Source organism: Prosopis cineraria, unplaced genomic scaffold, assembly GCF_029017545.1.
Source record: "Prosopis cineraria cultivar Desert tree isolate PC_DT_omini unplaced genomic scaffold, ASM2901754v1 PC1, whole genome shotgun sequence".
Taxonomy (NCBI): Eukaryota; Viridiplantae; Streptophyta; class Magnoliopsida; order Fabales; family Fabaceae; genus Prosopis; species Prosopis cineraria.
This window is the reverse complement of record NW_026555332.1, coordinates 58,198,754-58,214,123: the sequence shown is the minus strand read 5'-3', so window position 1 is coordinate 58,214,123 and position 15,370 is coordinate 58,198,754. Positions and strand designations below refer to the sequence as shown.

Sequence of the window (15,370 nt, the reverse complement as noted above, 5' to 3'; positions counted from 1 at the left end):
AACTGAATACATGGATATGAAATCATGCGAAATCATTTGGAAGCTATTCAGACGATTATTGATTATTAAAAAGAGAGTATGTCAGCGTTCAAACTCAAAAAAATTTGTAACATGAACAGGCAGGCATGTATGCTTCCGCTGATAAGGAATGAAAGACTCGGATCGGACCGTCAAATTTATCCGCTTTCAAGTTCTGCGAAGCTTCTCGGTCTGACTTTTTTTGCTCTGCTTTTTTATTAATTACTTTTCCTCAATGATTAGGCCCCACGTCTCATGTCGAATTTTCGTACAACTTAACCAGACGAGTTCATATATGCTTTTCAAACACAATAAATTCCAATATTCAACCTCATTTATAATTTAAAGCAATGGTGAACATGTTACTATATATATTAATGTTTAAAAAATTGCTAATAAACATGTAAAATTTTCAATAAATATTATGAATTAAATATGTCAACTAAAATAGGTGAAAGAGAACTCCAATAACAATATTTTTATTAATTCATCCAAAAGTCAGATAAAAGGGAGGATTTGTCTAAAAAACCTTAGTCTTTATGTAAAAAAAACTAATCTGAATTATTTCTATTTCCACGTCCCATCAATTTTCCGAGTATGCAACTGGAGTCTATTCTATTGCTGCAGATTTTAATTAAGGGTTGAATACAAAATGCGGCGTAAACAAGCGTGGATGCGAGAGACATTATGAGTAATGGGCAAACAATTGGAGGTGGAGGTGGAGACTGGAGAGGTGACGTGGCAGGGAGCACACCCACCCTATGACCAGGCAGTGATGTACAATAGTGAATAGAAAAACACAAACACAAAATGCGGGAGCGTGGATGCGAGAGATGAAACAATTGGAGGTGGAGGTGGAGACTGGAGAGGTGACGTGGCAGGGAGCACACCCTCTATGACCAGGCAGTGATGTACAATAGAATAGAAAAACACAAACAAGGTAGATGCAGCCGCGCCAGAATTCCCCATCCTCCTCTCGGTCCATTACTTGACTGCATTCCTCTTCCCCCTCCTTGTCCTCCATTTATAAACTCCTTTCTTCACCCTCTCTCCATTCTTCCCCCTCCCCCCCTCCGCCTCAATTTCCGCCATGATCAAGACCCTCTCTCTCTATGGACTCTTCCTCCTCCTCCTCCCCACCCTCGTTGCTCCTCAGCCCCCCTCCAATGACCAAACCGATCAGCTCAACAACTTCACCCCTTCCATGGCAATCATCATCGTCATCTTGATCGCCGCTCTTTTCCTCATGGGCTTTTTCTCCATCTACATCCGCCACTGCGCCGATTCTCCCTCCGGCAGCGTTCGCCCCTTGGGACTCGGTGCTTCCGTCCGTCGTTCCAGGCGTGCTCCTCGCGGTCTCGACCCGACAGTCATCCAGGCCTTTCCCACCCTTCAGTACTCTCTCGTCAAGAATCACAAGATCGGCAAAGGCGCCCTCGAGTGCGCCGTCTGCTTGTCCGAGTTCGAAGATTCCGAAACCCTGCGTTTGATACCCAAGTGCGATCACGTCTTCCACCCAGAGTGCATCGACGAGTGGCTGGCTTCCCATACCACCTGCCCCGTCTGCCGAGCCGACCTCGTTCCTCAGCCCGATCAGTCCGTCCGCGGAGTTCCGAGCGTCGACCCCGATGCCGTGGACCTTGAAGCTCAAAACCAAGTCGTGGAACCAGAGCCCGAGCAACAACATACTATGGAGGCTTATCCCGAACCGGCGGAGCCCGAAGTTCTATGCCTCAATCAGACGATGAGACGGAACCGCACGCGAGGGTCTCGATCGGGTCGGACGCGGAGGTTTCCCCGGTCGCACTCGACCGGGCACTCGTTGGTCCAGCCGGGCGAGGACACGGAACGTTTCACTCTGAGATTGCCCGTGGAAGTGAGGAATCAGATATTGAACCGGGAATTACATCGGTCTACAAGCATGGTTGTGTTGCCGAGGGAAGGTAGCTCGAGACGGGGCTATCGAATTGGCGGTGATGGCAGCAGCAGAGGGAGGTATTCGAGGCGGCTGGACCATGGTATTAAATCGGACCGATGGGTTTTCACGATGGCGCCGCCGTTCCTTGTGAGGGCATCGTCCATCAGGTCCCCGAAAGTGGGAGGGAGAGCCGGTGAAGGAACCTCCGCTCAGCCGGTCGTGCCGGCGGCGGCGGGTGCGGCCAGGCCTCTGGTTTAACGGTCGCTTTGCCTGTGCACTCACCCAACATTTTTTAATCTACACATCTTCTTTATCTCTTATAGTCAACTGATTTCCTCCCCCCTCTTTTTCATAATCTGCGGACATTTTGTTGTAGCTCCAAAATGTATAAAATGTGTATAACAATATAATATTTTTTTTAATACCCGAGTTCGGAACCGAAAGCAATATAAATCTTGTGAACCGATTGAAATGTGGTGTTCCCGCGCGGGGCATGTGGGAACTATTTTAGTGTGTTGGAACTGGAGGCATCCCTCTGGTCCTCTTTAGCACGACTTATAAATAGAAATTACATTTTAAATTGTATTTTATAAATGAGACAAGATGGAGTGTTTATTATTGTGGAGTTGGGACAACATGGTCCAAGTTTTGGGCAATGGCGGCTTGAGGCTCCTCCAGTATAGATAATTTGAATTGGAGCCATTGGGCATTTACACGCACGTGGGAGTACCAAGGAGACACAATCACAAAACGGCATGCATGGTTTGAACTGATGAATTGAAATTAGGTGGGTGGAGATGAGATTCGAAAATGAGACGAGTGGAGGGTGAAGGGGCATTGATACTTGGGCATAGCTTGCTTATAACGCCAAAACTCTCCGTCGCCTTCCTTGACTTGCGCATATTAAAAGCTTTTCGATTCGCAACTGGTTATTTCTTTTATCGTTCTAGGCCGTGATTGGTCTCGAAGTTGATATTATTAGGTGGGGATGAAGGTCCCAGAATATTATGGGGCCACCCACCCACTAACCCACCCCTTCTTTGACTCCCACACTCTCTTGGCTGCCATCCCCTCCACACGGCTATGCTCCTTGCCACACGCATCAAAACTCTGGACAAGCTGCGCACAAGTTGCCACCTCACCATGAATGCATGTCTACTGTATATTTTCTGTCATCATGCTACTATTTTTATAACTCCATCATTGGTCGTTCCCTGGTTTTACAACAAATTTAACAGTATGTCTGGAAGATTGATGTATTTGAATTTTGAGATTCGTGTATTTAAGATATTTTGTTTTGATAGTACTGTAAATTACCAAGCTATTAATTTAACCATTGATAAAGGAGGTTTGGCTCCACCTTCAATTGATTCGCTTCATTAACTCACCGTCGCTGCAGTCGGGATTGATCCAAATGCCACTCACTGTCGCTACTCAATAGTCACTGATTACTGTGTTGAAACTTTTGCTTTGTTTTGTGTTTTTTTCCCAAATGTAAAGGCTACTTTTACATTATTATTTTTTATCCTAGAAAAAGGCACGTATAGAAGTATTTATATAAGCAAAGAAGAACATGGTCTTTTTTTTTTTTAATAATACAAAGACACAGAATTTTTTTTTAAAAAATAACACTAACCGAGTGAGCGCTGAACGCTATTCAAGTTATTGAACGTTAAATTTTAAGGAATCATCTTCATTTATTTTAAATATAAAATTTATTAGAAATATAAACTTGATTAAAGATAGAATGAAATAAAAAAAAAATTATGATATCCCCTCTATTTAAAAATGTAAGACATTTTTAATTAAATTTCTTTCTTTAATAAAATAATTACCTACTTTTAAATTAATCTTAATTTTTTATATTTATCCTTATTAAACACTTAGAGACACTTAAAAAAAAATAATTATATTTTAAAAAATTAAAAATATTTTATATCTTTAAATATTAAATTTTTAAAAAATATTTTATATTTTTAAATGAAAAGAATAAATAATAATGTTTGATTTAAAAATATTAAATGGTAAAATAGGCAAGAAGCTCATGCCCAATACCTGGAATAAAGGGGATATGGATTGGGTAAATATTTGCATAAGTCGGGGGTTTTCATTGGGCCCAAAAATATAAGCGAATGGCTCCGGTTTCTGAACTTCAACCTGGGGCGGAGACGGTGGCGACAAGAGCGCCAGAGAGGGGTGGTGGTTGCGGGGGAAAAAGATGGAAAATGGAGAAGAGCATCAAACTACAGAAGGCAGTAATAACAGCAGTAAGAAGAGCTCCGTAATGATAACAATACCATCCTATCAAGAAGTTCTTGAAAGTTCCCAGGCAAGATCTACTCCGCCCTCCCTTTTCGTCCCCTCGCAAACCTTTTCCCAGGCTTTTTCGTTCCTGAAATCCTCTGAGTTCTACTCTCCTCCTCCCTCCGCCTCTTCTAAGCCTTCACCATCTTCTCAGTCTTCTGACTCTAGCGTACTAAGGTACTCATTGCTCCATTCTATTCCTCCTTTCAATTGTTTTATACTCTTCTTCGTTAGGGGGTGCGCTTTGTAGCACAGACATTTTTTTTTTTTGGGCCAAATGGGGTTTGGTTGACTTGCGTGAAAAATTTCTTCAGACTCATTTGTTCTTCGGGCTTTCGCACCAGATATGCGATTTTCCGATTTATCTGGACATGTAATTGATCAAATAAAGGATAGCATTTTTGTTCTTCCTCCATGCTTAGAACCCAAGAAAGCTAGGAACTGTGCTCAATTAAGTGCTGTGAATATTAGCAAATTGAAATTTCGAGTCACTTGCACTCCTTATCGTGTTAGTATGGCATTAATAAAGTTATAACTTTAGATATTGCTTTTTCTCCGTCTCTTCACGACTGAAGTTAAGTTTCTTAGTCCATCAATATTCTGATTAGGCAAACTGGTCAATTTGTCGATCCATCTTCAACTTCTACCTCTTCAGCTGTTTCAAGGTCAACATCCTCCCAACTCACTTCAAGTCGCAATGCAATCCTTGTGAGCCACAGACAGGTAATATGTTCTTATCCTATAAGGAGATTTACCAAAATTAACTTTTTCTTAAACCTTCACATAGGTTGCAGGAGTCTGTTTCTTCATTTTTGAGCGCTATTAATGCTATTTTCAGGCATGCTGAAGCTTCTTTTCTGGCCATGGTCTTATGATATGAACATTCATATTTAATCTAAAAGGCATTTCTTTTCCCTTTTGCAGAAGGGAAATCCATTGCTCAAACATATTAGGAATGTCAGGTGGACATTTGCAGATGTTGTCTGTGACTACTTGCTTGGGCAAAGCTCATGTGCTCTCTACCTCAGGTTCTAGTCTCGTCTTCTCTAGTCAATATGCTAATTATTCTAGGGAAGTTACAGTTGATGGTTAGGATGTCATTTGTTTATATGCTAATTTTGAAAATAAAAAAAAAAATATTTACAGAGAATGGGATCCCAAAAATCTCTTAAAAAAAAAGAAAAGAAAAAGAAAACCATTTAAAAATCCTTCAAAAGCATACATCAACGCTTAGCAGAAGCAAACGGATTATAACATATAATAAGAAAGCAGGGCCAAGCTGCCATTTTAGGTAAACTGAGTTATATGCTGTGGCATGTGGTATAAAGCCACAAGCCCATGTTCTGCTTGGCTGCGATTTTGTTTTTCACATCAAATTACCAAATCACCTATTGTCCTGGTCCTCTTTATCATTGCTAGTGATGCCTGCTGGTTCCAAATCTTACCTACCATTTGATGCATTACACGATATATTAATGACCCATAAAGTTAAATTTAGTCTTAAGTTTTTCAAAAATTTTGATCTCTCATAACAAGATTCTTATCTTGTGATTCAATGAAGTGAGTAATCTTTGTTGTGTGGAATGCTTTAAAGAAGATTTTTTTTTTAATCATCTTTCGTATAGAATTATTTGCAGTTTAAATAAGTGACAAGTTTTTATTGCTATGTGAAATTTGTAAGGTTCTTAGTGTTTTCATATTAATTCATCTACCTAACTCTAGTCAATGGTTTGATGTAGTCTTCGTTATCATCTCCTGCATCCAGATTACCTGTATTACAGAATAAGGGAGTTGCAGAAGAATTTCAAGCTCCGTGTAGTCCTGTGCCATGTTGATGTGGTCAACTTCCTTGCCATCTACTTCTGAATTTTGTCTACCAAAGGGTCTACTTAGATGCCTAAACATAGTGGGTTTACTGTATGAGTAAGATAGATTCTATGCTTTATTCCTATTGGTTTCAGGAGGATGTGGTGAAGCCTCTACTTGAAGTTACTAAAACTGCGTTGCTTCATGACTGTACCCTTCTATGTGGATGGAGGTAATATTGACATACCTTCTAACTGCATATGGAGCACGAATGTTAAAAAAAAAAAATGTCATTTCAGCTCCTTGAATTCTGAGATTGCTGCTAGAATTTACTACAGTCTGGAGAATATCTTCGTGAACTCTGATTAGCAATCAGAGTTACCATACTCCTGTTGTTACATGTTACTACTTTGTTAGGGGCTTTATTATCTTTATATGTTATGTTGTTATTGTCTCTTATATGTTGCTGAATTCTAGGTAGTTATTGACAGTGTAGGACCTTACCTCTTGGGGCACGTGTCTAGGTTTAGGGTATACACTGCATCCTACCCCCTTGCCTCATTTTTGTGAAATGAATTAGCTTCTTCTTCCCTGTCTCCTTCTCTCTTAACACCTATTGAAGATGAAAACACTTGAAGAATATTATTATGAGTAGCTTTCATAGCAGTTGGTTATTGTCAAGGTGACAGAGTTACAGATGAATATTGTAAGCAGTATCTGTACTTTCCTTTCAAGTCTTGAACTGCTGTGGCATGCGTATGAATCTCAGTGGCTGTATAGCAACTAGGAGGATTCCTTTGACCTGTCTACTTGATTTTACAGCCTTCCATTCTGCTGTTGCTATAACTGGGAATAATGTGGTCATTGCTATAATGAGATGCATTTTAATTTTATAATCTGTAGTAGTAAGTAGGGAAATTCCTCTGATCTATATGATTTTATTAAATTTCCGGTCTGTTGTGTCTGCAGCCTGGAGGAATGTGGTCGTTACTTGGAAACAATAAAAGTTTATGAAAACAAGCCCGCAGACATTATCCAAGGCCAAATGGATACAGACTATCTCTCACGGGTATATTGTGACGTTAGGTCTATAAATCTTTTTATGCAATAATAATAGTTAATGATAATTCCAATTGGTTATATTACTATAAAAGCATTGTCTTTTGGTTGGACTTTTTCTGCTCATTGAATTTTTCAGCATGTTCAATAATTGTGCTGAAGCTTTCTTACTTTCAAATGCAGCTAACGCATGTCCTTACAACAGTTCGGCATGTTAACAAGACTGATGTTGTCACCCTTGGAACTACATTTGGGGTACATTTATATATTTATTTATTGTACACACACACACAGATTCACATAAATTAACAAAGTGAAATTGCTATTTTAGTCTTTGTCTCACATCATGGGTGCATCTATGGAAGATCTGGCACGCTGCCCTGGCATTGGAGAGCGCAAGGTATCTTTCTAGTGCTAGAAGTGAAAAAAGTTAGGCTTTTAATTTTTATTTTCTTTTAGCGTGATTACATGATTTGATGCCATAGTTCACACTTCACAGTTGCTAACAGTATCAAAGAGCGATGGCAATTTCAATTTTGCTCATCTAGAAGCTCTAAATATTATGAACATTTTTTGACGTCAGGTCAAGCGATTGTTTGACACTTTTCATGAGCCCTTCAAGCGGGCAGAATCTAGCTGGCAAACCATTCCAGAGACTTCTGGCCAGAATAAGGCAGCTAGTCCCAAGACTTCAGTCCAGAACGATGCTGAACCTTCTTCCTTAAATGAAGACAGGCATGAGGATGCAGATAATGTTGGCAAAAGAAGGAAGAAAGAAACTGAATTGACTGTCAAGTCGGCCTTATCTGCAGCTTTTGCCAAATATGCTGACAGAGTTGGAAGAAAAAACGACACATCGGAAGGGGATGAGAGGGGAGAATCGAGTGATTAAAATAATTGGGAATTTTTCTGCAGTTGATTAATATTGATTTATCCGACAGCCTGGGCTTTCGAGATTCAGATGATTGATTTACAATCTTTGCTCTAGAACTTTTCTTGGTTGGCCGTCCGGGAGCTGTCTGTGCTCCATTCTGTTTATAATCACCATGGTACTTGCTCCCACCCGAATATTACTAGATTGGACCTTGGACTACATTAGACGAGTGCAATCGCCAATTGCAGATCAAAATGGTGAATGCTGTCAAATTGCTCGGTGCAATATAATCTCTCATGCAATTTGTAGAACATTTGTTGTTTATATATGGTTGAACTAGTTTTGCTTGAAGTTTTCCTTGGAAACACATCTGTTCCTCCATCTTTTGGGTCCCATCGACAATAAGCCCTTTGCCAATAAATAGATCGTGTCTTGAAAAAAAGTGAATGAGCTTTCAATATTACAGTCGTGGTACCTCCAATGTGTTCGTTATTTTCCTACTTGCCAGTGAAGGCTCTTGTTTGTTCTTGGTCATTTTTTTCCTTTAGCCAAAACTGACTCGGTATCAATTAGGTGCATTGGCATGTCGATTTCAGATGATTAGCTATGGCATTCTGGGCCTTGGAATGGCATTAAACTCTTCAAAACAATGGAAAGTTGCTGTCATTTTGCAATATATATACTTTAACTAAAAAAATTCACTCCCTTGCATGTTGTACCCTTCCAAGTGTTCGGCTTCATTTCTATACGAAAGAAAAGCGTGTAGAATGAAGAAATTGTAGAGTCTGAGGGGATTTTTAAGTAGATTTGGGGTAGTCTATCCGTCGTTCATGTTGTTTAAGGGCCCGACTGTATTTTATCAGATGAAGTCATGCAGCCCATAATGCCTCAGTCTTCCAAAAATAGTCAGTTGGCTGCTAGCCTTTCAACTGTGAATTTGATCCGTTGTGCAGCAGCTAATGGCTCGGCCATGTTTATGAAATCTTAATGAACTACATGCACTAACGGAAGATGGGTTTCTGACAAGTGGCACGAGTGGTTGCACTACATATGTCATTAGCGGCCTATAATCTGCTTCTAGCTGTGTGCACATCGCAGCTATGGCTGCTACCCATAAACCAAAACAGCAATACGAATCAGACAATTAAAGGGACCAAATCATATCACTCCAACAAGTGACAGTGGCTATCAATTAAGCAAATTGAAGTGAACTAGATCCTTCTTAGAATACTGTCCTCAAGATACGATTGGCTTTTCTTCTTTTTTTGCTGAAGCATGGAACATTTTTGTGTTCTTATCACCATAAAGTGACCACTCACGCTTTGACTTTTGAGCCCATAAAAGCCCTTCATGCACCAGTACTTCTTCAAGTTCCTTCCATAAGCGTTTTTGGATTTTACAAGTTTAGTGCTGTCATTCTCAGTGCCATAGCTTTGTTAATTTCGTCCAAGCACCTTAGTAAGGATTTCTTACGGGAGCTTAGGTGACCACAGACTTGTCCGTTCCATGCACTACATTCACAAGTAAATTTGGAAACCCCCTCATTCCGCCCGTCCTTTACAGTGCAGGTATCCTTAAAGAAGTGCTCAAATTTCTCATGTAAGACCCAAGAAGCAATGAATCTGAACGGCCTATCATTGACCTCCCTACCACCAGGTTCAAGTTGTAGTAGCATGGGTCTATGATCAGACTTCAGAGACGCCAAGTGTGTGATCGTTGCAGTAAGGAAAGCATCAACTCTGCCAACGTTAGCAATAGCACGATCAATTCGACTACTACAATCACCCCGTTGCTAAGTGAACTCGGGTTCCATAAGCCCCAAGTCTATAAGACCAGAAGTATCAAACCATCACCGAAAATCCACATCTACATGTGAAGCCCTGCTTGATGACATTAAAGTCTCCTGCTATACACCATGGTCCGTCCAGATTTGATTGAATCCGGGCTAACTCCCTCCAAGGAATTCTACAAACACTCACATTTGGGTTAGCATAAACAAGAGAGATGGGTTTTGCATTGACAGGGGATGGATGAATTGGTGGGCTGCAAATAAAAAAAAAAAGATTTCTGGCTGTTTGATAATTTTTAAAAGAATTATCTCACAAGATACTATTTTAGTTTAAAATATATGCATTTTTATTTTAATTAATTTTAATTCAAAATATAAATAATTTTGTATTTACAATTTTTTATGTTATCCTTTGTATTTATTAATATAGATTGTTGTATTTGTAAATCCATAACCTTTTTATCACTCATGATGAATTGAAATTAAAAGTTAAAAAAAAAGAACAATATATATTTTTACAATAATAAAAATTTTATTGATCTATAATTTTTTGTTAAAAGTTTAAAACTGTTTACATGAGGTGGAGGAGGTAGTTATTAAATACCATGATATTCATTGATAATAAATTTTATGAAGTTAATTATGCCGCGGAAGAATTGGTGTACTTTTCTCATAATTTTTCCCTGTGGCTTTTCCGTTTTTTTTTTTTTTTCCTGTTTACGGTTTCCTTCGGAACCGGATCTTCTCAACGTCTAAAATTCTCAGCGTCTCTCAACAGCCAAATTTGATCCATCCAAGTAGTTAAAATTTGATTAATACACACATCACATGATTATTAAAAATACATGTAAATAATTTATTTTTAAATAGTTAAAAAATATATTTTGAAATATTATGTATGGATAGAAATAGATCAAGCTTAAATCAGATTTTAAATAAACAGGCTTAACCTATTTATAGAAATAGGTTTAATTATAAATTTAAACACGATTTTTTTTGTTAAACAGATTTTGTCAAAATTTAAACAGGATAAATTATTTGTCTCTATAAGCCCATTTACTTATTTTAATATAATCAACTTTTTTTTAAATAGGCCTAACCTTACCTGTAGAAACATATAAGTTATCCTATTTAAATTTTGATCTTTCTGTTTAACAAAATGATTATGGTTAAATTTATAATTAGACTTATTTATATAAATAGGCTAAGCCTGTTTATTCAAAATTTGACTTAATCCTAACATATTTTGATTCATCTATTATATTTTAAAACATATTTTTTATTATTTAAAAATAAATTATTCACTTATATTTTTAATAACAAGGTAATGTATATATTAATTAGATTTTGATTACTTGAATGGACTAGATTTGGCTATTGAGAGATGTTGAGAAATTTAGATGCTGAGAGGATCTAGATTCGTTACATTCCTTTTTGGAAAAATGACAATTAACTTTTAAAGGATCAATTTTATTTAAGATAAGTCCTAAGACATTTTGAAATACTAGTTAAGTCTTCAAGTCCTTGAGTGGCAATTTAATATAATGAGAAATGACCAAAACACCCTTATTTGGCTGGTAAAATTTTGAAGTTATTCATTCTCTACTCTACCCTACCTTGTGATTACTTGTTCGTCGTCTTTTCCTTACCCTGTTCGTCGTCTCTTCCCTGTCTCATTGCAAGCGAGTAAAACTCTTTGTCATCTCTTCCCTAAGCTGTCCAATAAATTTGTCCATCATTCCTATTCTAGTCCTATCTGATGTCTCTTCTTTTCCCTAAGCAATCACTTGCTTAGGTCATTAATCTATAATTTGTTTTGGTCATTAATCTTTAATGGGTGTGACGCATTTGTCTCGCTGAAGAGTCTGATCCTCATCAACATTCACCATTCTGATTATGCAAAAATTGCTTCTTCTTCAATTTTTTTCCCTGAGTGTCTTGGCTGAAGGTGGACTATGCAGTTTGTACAAGTGAGGATATGCTCAAATGAATTTTAAGTTTGAAGTTATACATTATACCCAATCAATCAAGCTTGCAACTTTGTAACTTTCTAACTTGTTTTCACACTTTTATTCCCAACTTTTAATATTGAAACGTATTTGTAATGTTCAAGTTATACATTGTACCTAATCAATCAAGTTGCCAAGCAACTTAGGTGCCCAATTTTGCAACTATCTCAAGACAAATTTGCCACTACTTGTTAAAATTTTGGGTGGGAGAACTATTAAATTTTTAAGAAAGTTATTGTTCTAGAACAATGCTCTAGTAATTTGTAACCCTTTTCAAAATTTTGGGTGAAAGAACTATTGAGTTTTTAAAAAAGTTATTATTCTAAAACAACATTCCAATAATTTACAACTGAAATACTAAATTTTATAACTTTCTTACAAATAATTTGCAACTTCTTTTTGAAATTTTAGATGGAATAACTATTGAATTCTTAAAGTTATTATTCTACAACAATGCTCCAGTAATTTGCAACTAAGACATTAGATTTTACAACTTCCTTACGAATAATTTGCAACTCCTTCTTAAAATTTTAAGTGCAAGAACTATTAAATTCTTGAACTTGCAAAGCTATCAAATTATTTTAGGACATAGCTCCAGTAATTTACAATTGACATACCAAATTTTACAACTTTTTTACGAATAATTTGTAACTCCTTCTCAAAATTTTGGGTGGAATAACTTTTGAATTCTTGAATTTGCAAAGCTATTAAATTATTTTAAGACAACATTCCAGTAATTTGTAATTGATATATCAAAATTTTCAACTTTTTTATGAATAATTTGCAACTCCTTCTCAAAATTTTAGGTGGAATACTTTTAAATTATTGAACTAAAGCTACCCAATTATTTTAGAATATGGCTCTAGTAATTTGTAACTGACATATCAAATTCTGCAACTGCTTTACGAATAATTTACAACTCCTTCTCAAAATTTTAGATAGAATAATTTTTAAATTCTTGAACTTGCAAAGCTATTAAATTATTTTAGGACAATGCTTTAGTGACTTGCAACTGACATGCTAAATTTTATAACTTTCTTGTGAATAATTTGCAACTCCTTCTTGAAATTTTGGGTGGAATAACTTTTGAATTCTTAAACTTGCAAAGCTATCAAATTATTTTAGGATATGGCTCCAGTAATTTGCAATTGACGTACTAAATTTTGTAACTGCCTTACGAATAATTTATAATGCAGTTGAACCAATGTCATATGTGAGCCATGTAGCTGAACTATCATAACTTTTGCCTTCAAAATATTTTCCTTCAACTTTGCTTTAACATTTGAACCAACTATGCTTTTTCATTTACTCATGACTGTCTTACTTGCAAAATTTTTTTTGTTCAACTTGTCTCTATGCTCATTTATAAAAACACATATATTATGCCTCCTCTCCTCAAGAATCCATACATTGAATGATTCGGCCAAGTTAGTTGTTATCTTATCCCATCTTCAAAATGGAAAAAACGATAATGCCCACTAATTAACATCGCCTTGATTTTCAACCTATCTTACTAATTGTGGAGAGAACATCATCAAGAATCCTTTAATGAAACAACTATATGCAATAAATAATTGTTCAAATATATTGTTCTCAAAGGCCACCCATTTTGCTACAGTGTTAGCATCAGTCTTCATTAATCTATTATACAACCAAGGAACAAGCATATATGATTAGTTAGGAAGCTCATTTATTTTCACTTATACCTTCTCTTTTGCTCTTAAGGCTTGATGATAAGTTAGACTTATGCCATAGTCTCTATATATGTTAGCTTTAATTTTATTGGGTCTTTTTTTCACATTAGACCTTAATACGTCATCAATTATAAACGAAGTCTTGTACTGTAAGAAACTTCAAGGTTTTCTTGGGTAGAATGTAAGTGCTCGTTCTTGAAAGTTGTTACACAAAGCAAGGGCATTGACTTCCTTATTGAATATGTTGTTATCTTCCATTGACATCATTTTGCCTTGCATTCTGTAATTATTTTATTTGTATTATTCTTCACAAATTTATATTAAATTTGTGTGTAATATTATACTTATAGATTACTTGTCTACAATTATCAGCACTCTAAAAATTTACCCAGGTCTTACTAGCAAATCCTTTCATTTTGTTACATTTAGCTCAGGCATTGGTATTGGGATATATTGTATTGCACAGGTAGAACTTCAAGATCATGTGTAGCATGTGAATTCCTAGCTGAACATCTTGCTCTGCATTTTCATTCAAATCATGTTTATTACTACCATTCATATTCATATTAGCATAATATTAATCATTCAACTATTAAAAATACTTATCCATCAATTGAATCTCTTATTGCATCTATACTTTGCTATATCTTCCCAATGATGTACACATGAGCAAAATTATCGTTCAACTTCATTAATTAATTTATCCCTTCATCATCTTTAAGGTTTAAAAATGCTTCACAATCAAATTTTATTGTGTACTTTAACTTTATTTTATTTAAATCACAATTCAAGCATGATAAAATCAATCTACCAAATCTTTCAAGAGATATTTTTTCTCTAATCATTCTTCCATTACAACTCCCCCCATCATAATGCATTGTCTCATGCATATCTTTTACAATATCTCCACCAAAATAAAAATAATAAAAAGTTTTCTTTAAATAACTACTTTCCATCGTACCCAATAACATCAACCTACAATAAGCAAAATAAAATGTCATAATATATCACTCAAAAACAAGTTACTTTTGATATCAGTGATTTTTGTATCAGTGATACTGTGACAACATTCCATATTAAAATATGAACACTCGATAATAAATTCTCACACTTTCAGTTGCAAATGTCAAATCTTCATGCCAAATCTTTAGAATGTCATTTGCAAAACACCATTCCATCTTTTTCTTATGAGTATCATTTTGCAAGAAATCACAGCTTACTTGAGTCAATCTTTTTGTTCAGATGCAGGGACTTGCCAAAAAAAAAATCTAAAACACACCAGCCAAACAAACTCACGTAGGTAGAGAATAGGAGCTTACTTGAATTAATAATTAAGGCAACTCCACCTCTTTCAAGTACAACTCTATTTTAAAAATGGGTATTCTTCAACTTGTCTCTTTACAACTTATATGTAACTCTCATTAATGGCTTGAAGGAATTTACTTGAGAAAAAAATGTTGAAGCTAATGAGTGTGATGTTATATTTAATTATAGAGATATTTTAATCATTTTTATTATAACTTTAATTTGTAAAAAAAGATATAAATTTTATTGACCTTTTAAAATTACTTAAAATTTATTTAAGTTTAATTTTTTTTTTTGAGATTTGATTGTCATTTGCCCTTCTTTTTTCTTGTTTGTTCAAGTCAAAGCGCCGGTGTCAGATTTTGTCGTGCCTGGCTTTAGCTTACCTGATCTCAAATTGATACAATCAGGTACCCCTTGTGCCAGCCAACATGATTTTGTTGCGCACTGACTTTGGTGTTTCTTCCTGATATTTCTTTGTTCAATTTTGAATGAAATGATTCCATTTTACATCAATTAAAGTTTATCTTTTGCCTATTCAAAGAAAAATAATCTATACTATAAGCAAAGTCTATTCCTTAATCTTTATTTATT

At 36.1% G+C, this 15,370-nt stretch overlaps 2 protein-coding genes across 2 annotated transcripts; both read left to right on the top strand.

Moving 5' to 3' along the window:
* Positions 1–1,005: 1,005 nt before the first annotated feature.
* Positions 1,006–2,358, top strand: LOC129306211 (E3 ubiquitin-protein ligase ATL6-like). The gene has a single exon (XM_054946675.1). The coding sequence runs from the start codon at positions 1,109–1,111 to the stop codon at positions 2,192–2,194; it is 1,086 nt and encodes a 361-aa protein (XP_054802650.1). The 5' UTR covers positions 1,006–1,108; the 3' UTR covers positions 2,195–2,358.
* Positions 2,359–4,042: 1,684 nt separating this feature from the next.
* On the top strand, positions 4,043–8,330 carry LOC129293119 (DNA excision repair protein ERCC-1). The gene is made up of 9 exons (XM_054930925.1): positions 4,043–4,417; positions 4,849–4,963; positions 5,165–5,268; positions 5,980–6,079; positions 6,202–6,278; positions 7,016–7,115; positions 7,289–7,360; positions 7,437–7,505; positions 7,689–8,330. The coding sequence occupies exons 1-9, from the start codon at positions 4,155–4,157 to the stop codon at positions 7,995–7,997; spliced, it is 1,209 nt and encodes a 402-aa protein (XP_054786900.1). The 5' UTR covers positions 4,043–4,154; the 3' UTR covers positions 7,998–8,330.
* The last annotated feature ends 7,040 nt before the right edge of the window (positions 8,331–15,370 follow it).